The sequence below is a fragment of the Aquila chrysaetos genome, chromosome Z (assembly GCF_900496995.4).
Source record: "Aquila chrysaetos chrysaetos chromosome Z, bAquChr1.4, whole genome shotgun sequence".
Taxonomy (NCBI): domain Eukaryota; kingdom Metazoa; phylum Chordata; class Aves; order Accipitriformes; family Accipitridae; genus Aquila; species Aquila chrysaetos.
In genome coordinates, this window is record NC_044030.1 from 39,967,567 (window position 1) to 39,977,582 (window position 10,016).

At 35.9% G+C, this 10,016-nt stretch overlaps 1 protein-coding gene across 2 annotated transcripts in view; it reads left to right on the forward strand.

Moving 5' to 3' along the window:
- Positions 1-3,933, forward strand: part of LOC115337150 (contactin-associated protein-like 4) — a 255,543-nt gene extending 251,610 nt beyond the window's left edge. For both annotated transcript variants that reach the window (XM_030005219.1, XM_030005220.1), the window contains one exon: positions 475-3,933. In XM_030005219.1, the coding sequence (XP_029861079.1) occupies positions 475-668 (194 nt within the window). In that variant the 3' untranslated portion in view covers positions 669-3,933. The remainder of the gene's footprint in view (positions 1-474) is intronic.
- Positions 3,934-10,016: the final 6,083 nt, after the last annotated feature.

The following is a 10,016-nucleotide window of genomic DNA, read 5'->3' on the forward strand; positions in this document are numbered from 1 at the left end:
GTCTAATACTCATAGGAGTTGGGGAAAAGGAGAAAGTCATAGTAGTCCCCTTTGTGCTGTCCCATTGGCTGACAGGAAAGCCCCTGAAGAACAGCCCCTCAAATCCACAGTGGTTTGACTTCCCAGCCTGGCAGAGTGGTAGGGGCTGATGGTGAAAGACGGAAAGACACCCTCTTACCTACTGTACCCTAAGGCCCTTATTGGTCTTCCATTCAAAAGTTTCAAAAATTATAGTATTCTGTGGATTTTTTTTTTTTTAATTAGTACTCTGCAAAATTTCAAAACAATCACCATGAAGCCTATACTAAAGTGCTGTTTCTGGTTTGAAAGCAGCCATGGCTTCTTATTTCTCAGGCTTCCCTGCAACTCCCTCCATTATGTGATGGAGTCATTCCTTCTTTGTCCTGCTCTCTGGCCCATGAGTTATTATGTGTCCATCCTTTCACTTGAATTTTTTCTCTTTTCTTCTCCTAGGTGTGATAGCAGTCGTGATATTCATCCTACTTTGCATCACTGCCATAGCCATACGCATTTATAAAAAAAAAGGCATATACTCAAAAAATGAGTCAAAAGGATCTGAAAATGAAGACAGTGCTGAATCTGCACTGAAAAGTGAGCTCAGCATGCAAAACACAGCCAATGAAAATCAAAAGGAATACTTCTTCTGATTGGCATTCATGATTTAATTTAATATAATAATGTGACAGTCTGACTTTCTTGCTAAGCCAGGGGCTCTCAACGGACAGAAAAAGCTCTTGAACTCTACAGTAAATGCAATGGATTTGAGACTTATTATACTGCATATGTTCAGTCTCAGTGATTGCTGTAGGGGGCCTCTTTAAATTACATGCATTCCTTAGCTATTATACCGTAAATGCATTTTATGTAACAGTGAATTAGATATTGTAACCAATTTCATTGTTGGTAGTTTCCGACTGTTCTGATGTGACCTTCTACAACTGAAGTTTAATGTACATACTGAATATGATTTTTGAACGGGAAAAATTGTTATGAAGTTATTCCTATCTTTTTCTTTAAAATTTGATTCTGGGATTTTGTTCAAGGTGAAAGGTGGATTCTAATACTTTGTGTTGCTAAAGAATGTGTTTCATTATAGTGATCCCTCTTACTTCCTCAAACTGAAAATGCCTTTTGAACTGCTGTTGGCTGGTGTCAGCATCTGCTTGTGAGCCATGGATTTTGGTGTCCCAAACAAACTGTACTTCTTTCCCCTGGGATGTGACCAGTGTCATCACTATCCCTTCTTTTTGGCAAGCGTAGCAGGCCTTAAAACTGCAGGGTGCACAATGTGTTGAAATGCTGTACAGTCTCTTTTGCAATAGGTTTTCAGTTATGGTCACGTGATGGCACCAAGAGACTCATGCACATTCTAAGCATTTTAAATAAAATTGGGATCACAAAAGGCAAGACATTTGCTTGGAAAGATCAAGTAATATATTAACAATAGTTAAGTTGCCATGAGTGAACACACCAAAAGATGATCAAGTTTATTGTCCCTGGAGATTATTGATGCTTATTCTGTCAAGAAGTAATGCTCTGTGCACTGTCTGGGACATATTCTCTGAAAACATTGTATCTATGATATGCTCCAGACCTCAAGATTGAGTTGTTCTAAATTATAGAAATTATTTATGATTATTATGACAATGGAAGTAGGGCATTTAGAGACTACTACAGTGGCTGCTACTTGAATATTTTTGTTCTTCACCCTTAATAGTACCTACTGTATCTTTGTGAGATAAGGTCTGATTATACCACTCAAAATTAAACAGGTGCTTACTATCTTGACAGAGTAAATAAGAGCTTTCTATGATGTTGTATAAACAAATTATCAGATATGAAGGGTAGATTTAAGTTGTCTAAACAGCAGATTGTAAGGTCCCTTTCGATACCACAGGGTATCTGAAATACCCATGTGATCTGGTGGAAATGTCACACGTTCTATGGAAGGTAGGTGTCTTTTGGAAAAGACATCTGGTAATCAGGTAGAATACCTCAAGGCATCAAAAATGGCACTAGATACCAATATTTAGGTAGTTGACCCATACACAAAGGATTTTTTGTTTTTCCCCAGACAGAAGACTGTGTGCCTAGAGCTTGGATCTGAGAAAAGAATCAGGAATTCTGTGCCCTTGTAGACTTGAGTTTAAAATTTTTACATCTTTCAGAATTGATTTATAACTGCTCCCATTGAAAGCAATTATAACAGTCATTGCTTTTCTCCTCTTTCAGTGAGGAAAATAAAAGCTAGACCCTAGACTGTGAAGTTTAGAAAATGTTTATCATAGATGCCCAAGAACATTATAAAGACATGGAAACCTGACATGGTGTGCCAAAACCTTTAATGTGTAAATTTCTTTACATAAATGGAAGTTGTAAATATAAATGTCCAGCAGATACTGTCTTTTAAAGCTTATTTTCTTCCATCAATCTTTACTTTCTATTTTCAGAATTCTATACTTCCTTTTCTGCTTCCTCCTGTATGCCTTTACTTCATTTTTAGAAACAAATTATTTCCTTTTTTTGGTACCTGGAGGCTCTGCAATCAGAAATTTTTCAGACTAAGGTGCACTGCTTTCTTGTTCTCATTTTTGCAAATCTGTGTGCATCTCTGGTAGATTAATCAGGCTGAGGACCCAGGATCAAGAACTGGGTGTCCATGTTTGTAAGTGTATTCACTGATACAGTTTGGGCCATGACAATAGGTCACCTTTAGAAAGTACAGAACATGGTGAGGGAAAGATACTGGTCTGTTCCCAATAAGTGATATGGATAAGAATACCCTGTTTTGTGGATAGGGAGTGGAGGAGATGAAAGCCTCACATGGGTCATGAGAAGAACTTGAACTGTTAAGTTTGCTATGTTGGGCCCTCCCAGCCTGGCTAGTTACTTTAAAGTTAAAATCATGACTCCTTCTTTTCAAGGGTCTGACCTAAATTGCATTTTGAATTCAAGAGGAGTCCACCCATGGACTTCTCTGTAACTCAAACCCTCTGGATCTCAAGAGGCTTTCCCTTCCCGTGATAGATATGCCAGTGTCCATCTTTTTGTGTCACTTATATCAACAAATCTATCAGTAGTGATGAGTCCCAGTCAGCTATGTTTTTATCCATGTGGGATGTAGTAACCATGGAGGACAAAACTCGTATGATCATATTAATTATAATACATTAGATCAGCAAAATGGAAATCTTGATTGAATGATAAAGGACAGCCTATTCATATGAGAGTTAGCCATATGCTAACCTAATAAAACCTAAAGGGTACCCACACCAGGACAAGTTGGAACTATGCAAACCTAACTTTTCAATCACTTGCTTTTACTTCTACTTCCTTGTATATTTTTCTTGTCTGTCTTGATAGAGAGAAAGGTCTCTTCCCTTACTTCATTTTCTTCTGGATGAATAATTATTTTCTTTCCCTATTTCATAGAATTTTTAAAAGCAAGAGGAAGGGAAAAGCTGATTAAAACCCCTATTTCACAGACTAAATGAAAAGGAGGAGGGAGGGTAAAAATGCCTGTGTGAATGGCACATTATTTCATTCAAAGACCTTTTTAAGGCATTTTGTTATGTTAAGGATTCTAAGGGGAAAAACAGAAATTTATTTTGTGGAATGCACATCTATCTGCAGATTTGTAGCATACAATAATTATGTCTCTCTGAAAATGCAAATGCCCATTTTCATCTGTAGGAAGAGTGATCGTATATTTGTCACCTAAATGCAAAATATACTGGTTCATAGTCAATGAAGCAGCATTTTCCATTACTTGCTGCATTTCTATGGGTACAAAAAAATGATGGCACCAAAGTGCTCTGAGACATCATAGAACATTGTGCTGTCCCTTTTTTGAATCGCTATTCCAATGTGTGACCTTTCTCCTCTCTGTTAATAAACACTTTTTAAAATAAAGTGAGGAAAATATTTTTTAAAAAGTTTGTATTAAAAAGTTTAAAACTGACAACAATATACTGATTTTTTTTAAAACAGTAAAAACATGTAGAAGCACACATAATATATTGGTGAGTGTGGTTATTTATAGATATTACTGAGTGCTAATGTAACAAATTTACTAGTCATTGACATATTTTCCATGGCAAATATATTTTTTTCTTAAGTACATTAGAAAACAAATAGCAGCATGTATGCTGGTACATTTTTAAAAATTTGTGTGGGCGCTAGCTACAAAGGGCTTATAATTATTTATGTACTCAACATTTAGTGCATAAATATGATTTAGTTAGGTTTTGGGAAAATATTTTACAATACATCCACTGTTGTGTAGATGAAGAATATGTAATAAAAAAGTGCATAACTTAGTATGAAATGTACTAACAGTCAAAATAAATTTACAGCACCATTATGCATGGCAGTGATGTATAAGTAAAAAAGTGTGTAAATTACAAAACAGACAGAATTCCTGGGAGGAATCAGCTGCATAGAATAGAGTACACAGATTTAGATTTAGATGCCAGGAAGCCTGCAGAACCGGTGCGAGATAAAATCAGAAGATGCAACTATTGCAGGTCAATAGAGGATTGACAGGAAAATATCCTTTTGAAATAAAATTAATTACCTTGAGAAGTAATTGTAATAGTTTACACTCAAGGCAGAGTTGTAGGTGTATAAGCCATGTGATGTCACAGGGGAAGAATGTTCTTTGTCAGAAGAATTTCTGACAAAAACTGGCACAGTTCTTTGGATACATTGTCCAAACCTCTTAATCTTTGATTTTACCGTTGTTAAGAAAGGAATCAAACATCATAACTGCGTTTCAGCGAGATGGATGCCTTTCCTTAAACACTGACATAAAATCTCATTTAATTTAATATGAATTGCTAACTTCCATCTATTATGAAATTATGATGTTGCTAACATTTTATATAAATAACACTGAATAAATCATGCCTAAAGTAAAGCCACAGTAAAATTTTCCATAAGAATGTGAGCAAATGTGTGTCCACACACACACACCTATGCATGTAAATGAGCTCTGTGGTCAGAGCTAAGATTCTCTAGACTTTATCATTCTCTTTGTATTGTGTCAAATACTGAAAAACAGTCCAGAGCTCAGAAACACTGCCCTCCATAATGTTGGGAAAATATCCAACCCATTTCACAAAATATTTAAGATTTCACAGGGTTTTTTCAAGGAAAAGAAAATTAGAGCTTGTAGTTTCTTCCAGAACAGTAGGAGGTAGACAACCAGGCTGCTGATGGGAAGAGAAAGGGTAATAGTATCTCTTACACAGAGGCAGTGCTGTAGTAAATTCCTTCTTCTTTTTTTCTTGTGGTTTGTTTTTTGTTTTTTTGTTTGTTTGGTTTTTTTCCCCCTTAGTTACATCCAGGATTTGAGAAATCATTTGACTGGTAGCAAAATAGAGTGTTAATTCACACATACACACACACAAAATCACTACATAGAACAGCATATTTCAGCTGCTGTCTAATATGTGTCTTGGAAAAACACTAATTAATTAATAATCTTTTAACCAGCTGATATGTCCTTTACCAATTCACTTGAAGTGTACTTCTCCCAGTCAGTTAGCTGGCTTTTAGGAAGCATCAGGACTCATGTCTTCAGATTAGATGAGGCAGTGGGCATCAATGAAAGACTCCTAAATCTGCAGAAGAGAAACAGCTACTCAAAATCCTTCTGAAGTCCAAGAAAATTAAAGAGGAATTGTCGATGCGTTACATCAGATTTCACAAGTATGCATTTGTCATCAAGAACCTGGTAATAACAGCATAAAAAGATCTATTAAAATAATACATATATTATTTAGCATACCAACAGATACCAGACAGGACTTGGTAATGTTTGTATGTTATACTTTTTAACACAACATAGTCTTTGGGTCTTCTTATTCTGATATATGCAAGAACTTATGATTTCAAATACAATGCAATCTTTTTGGAGTCTATGAACTGATGATTTTTTTCTTTTGAAAAGCGGAAGTGCCTTGCATGCAATTTATAAGGCCAATGTTAATTTAACTGAAAGCAGCCATCATAAAATCTTCTGGACTGAAAAAGTAAAGGTTGTGAAAACATCCCTTGCTACACGATATAAATTCAGTGATGGATGCCTGTTTATAAATTATTTAAGTAATTAACTTACTTTCAGTACACTTCTCCAATAATAGAAGTGTGTAGATTTAGCTCTGAGGAGCCCAAGAATATCTATCCCACCCTTAAGTGTATGGCCTTGAAAAAAATCCATTAACCTTTACGGTCCATTTGTACAATAGGGAGAAAATACTGAAGTTTTAACTAGTTTGCTTCATTAATATTTGTGAAGCCCTTAGAATATGGAAGCCTTTATATCAATGGACAGCATCATAACAGAGATGAGAGTCTATCTTTTATTTAGCAAATAATGTTATTATAAGAAACATTAATTATCTGTACTTATTTTAATACATTTATTTCAGGAGCTGGCCTTTTTTCTTTCAGTCAAAAATAACAGCATTTTCCTTTTCTTTTATGCATAGAGAGATACATGAATAAAGAGGAGAAAAACAGACATTGTACTATTTGATGTAGTATAGATTTAATTGCTTGTCTTCTTTTCTCAGCAAATTAGAGCCCAGAAAATTTTCATCTAACTAGATGAGTAATAGTTGAAGTAAACAAGAATCATGTCATATAGATAAACACAAAACATGGATTATAACAACACATCTACATTCTTAACAAAATGTCTACTACTAATTGATTAGCTCAAAGGGAACATCAGGTGTATATATTTTAAGTGTAATTCCTGGTTCCTTCTTAGTAACTTCAACTGCTTCATTAGTCCTATTTGCTGTTATTTTCAGTTACCACAGAGTTACTCTTCTAACCACCAGTAACTGCTAGGCTTACCATATTTTGTTTTTTAGATGACAAGATAAAAAAAAAAAATTACTGTTCTAATACCTTTATATCTATTACACATATAAATACTCATTATCTAGATAAAATAATATTGTGTATTTATTAACATGCATGTTCTATATGAACAAATCTAAAAGTAAACATCTATTGGTTTGGGGTTTGGATTGGTTTTTTGTTTGGGTTTGGGTTTTTTTTTTGTGTGTCCCCCTCCAGGTAAAAAAAGAGGGGTTGTTACTTGCAGCTTAATCACATAGTGGTTGTGAAGAAATTATTTTAAAAGGGTGCTACAGGATGTTAATATTTAATTTCAAAAACTATTGACACTCTTAGTAAGAAAACATTCAGGAATTTTTCAGTAGTTGCAGCCCCAAGATATAGCCTCTCTCTATTCTAATTCAAAATATTAGTAAACACTCCTTATATGGTACAACTTTTTTTCCCCACTACATTCAGTGGCACTAGAAATAGAGGTTTACACCATCTCAAAAGGAGTAACCACTCAGTCATGGTCCCCTCACTATGGAAATTCAAAAATTTTGCTTGCAAAATAATTTGATATTTACAGGTAGGGTCAGGAAGTCCTTTAGCAGTTAGTGTGTTTTTACTATAAAACATACAGGGCCTTATTCTTGCACAACAAAAACTCCCCATGAAATTAATATTTAAATGGATTGGTTAGTGTTGTGATCCGTAAATCAGCAACTCATATTTAAATTATTGGTGTTGTATTGCTATGATTTTGTCTCTTTGATGTTCAAGTTCAAGTTCATAATATGTGCATGTCTGATTCAAAGTCATTTTTCATTAATTCATGTCATAAGCATAAAAGTGCTTGTTTCCGGTGTCTTATAGATAAATCCTACTAGAAAGTAGCAGTCAAGTATATAATGGGACTTTAAAAATGTGTCACATATTCCTTTACGTTACACATTGATAAAGTTCATTTATTTTTACAGAATATACTGTGATGGATTTGTGATTTATTCCCAGAATACATCGTAAGAATAAATGGGCAAAAATCATAGAAAAGGAGAAGAACATAAAACAGGAATTTTCTTAGTCGATAAAACTGTTTTTATAAAAGACCTGGAAATTTGTTTTTATGATACTCTTGTACAGCTATTTTTCAATTCATATGAAGAGTTTATTTGGTATCATGTTATGAAGCACATCTCCTTTCAATTATTTCTTTTGTAAAAACTAGCTAAAAGTAATTTTAATTTCAAGCTGATATCTAGCTGTCTGTCTGCCTCAATAAAGTATTTCAATCTGTAAATTAAGCACAGCATGAAATATCTAGTATGTACCTTCTCTCTGCAAAATAATAACAATAATTAACAGCCCCCTGAAATAGTAAGATCTTTACATGTCTAGAGCTGCCTTGACAGTCTTAGGTTATGATTACAAGTAAACTTATTTAGTTACAATCTAATTAGGAAAACATTGGTAAATGTTTGTTATTTAGTACTCTAGAATGGTTAAGTGTTACATTTGAGAAATGAAATGTTTTTTTAAATGAGTCAAATAATGCATATTATGGTAGTAATGCTGCCCTTGTGCAGTACCTGCTTCCCCACTGTGGCACTTACTAGTGATTAACAGTCATTTCTGCATTACCAGATTCACCGTAGGGTTCTGTGGTATATTATAATATCCTTAAAAACTAAGTATGTTTGCAGTAAACATGTCTTATTGCTTAACACTAGCCTTTTATACTTCATTTAGGGTTTTCCTTATTTTTTGCACCAGTGTTATGCTCATAATCATGTAACTTGTGGAGACTCTATAATTGTAATTACATCTAAGGTTGCTGCAATAGAGGTTGCTTTTCCATTAGATGGCTGTTGTACCATCTGTTAGCTCTCACAATAGGTCAAGTCTGTGAGTATTCCCCTGCACTGTTAGGCAGCACTACTGTCCTATTTCCATCTTACTGAACTGCGTCCCACCAAACTGTGTGTATTTCAGTGCCCCTGGGCTGAATTCCTGGGAAAAAAAGTCCTACCATCTATCTTTGGTGCACAGGTCTCCCAAGCACAGCATGATCCATTCTAGCTGACCAAACATCACCAGTCTAATCCCAGCTGGAAGCTGGAAGGGAGTATGCATACTGCTCTTTCTACAGGACATAATGCTGCAAGGCCACCTAGAGCAGCCACATATGGATATGCCTAGCCTGGAGACTTTTTCTTATTACATGCTCAATAAAAAGAAGGAGTCAAGGCTGGCAACTTCTGCTCAGGCTCCAGAAAGGAGGCACACAACCTGACAGGCTGTCAGCAGGGAGGCTGCAGTGCAGGCTGCGGCTGACAGTGACCTCATCTGCCCAGGGAGCTGAGCAGGAAGGTGCAAAGGAGGAGCAGGAGCTGATGATTTCTCCTTCTGTTAGTGGAGAAAAAACCAGTAATGTGACTTTTGGTACACTCTTTGAAGGCATTTCTATAGAAAATAAAAAAAAAAACCTAGGAACTACATACCTCAGCTGAGCACAGCTCTGTCCTTGTAACTGACAACCAATGGAGGCAGAGCAATGATGCAATACAGCCTCTCCTGAGCATGTGACACAGTAAGTATAGTACATTTGGTGGGAAGTTATAGTTCTCTCACCACCCTTGAATTTCCAGACTGGGATGGTATTTTTTACGAAATCTGTGTGTAATGCTCTCTATTCATTGGGTTAGGTCAACAGCCTTACAGCATGCCAGCTACCTACCTCCTGCTGAGAACTGACACAGCTCACTCAAAACTGTTGGCTCTTGCTCCAGGAGACAAATGTGAGACAGTACCTGGTTCTTCTCCAGAGACAGCAATGTGAGACAGGAAAATAATACCTCATAATGCCTTAAGAATGTGCTCCCAGAAGTCAGTCATCCTCCCTCAGACAGAATAAACAAGATTTTCAAAAGCACTTATGTTGATTCAGGGAGCAGGTACCTGTTTGGCATTTTGAACAAAATTCCTAAACTTTCAGTTCACAGATCACAGAATGGTTGAGATTGGAAGGGACCTTTAGAGGTCATCTGGTCCTACATCCCGTGCTCAAGGAGGGCCACCTAAAGCCGGTTGCTCAGGACCATGTCCACATGGCTTTAAAATGTCTCCAAGGATGGAGACTC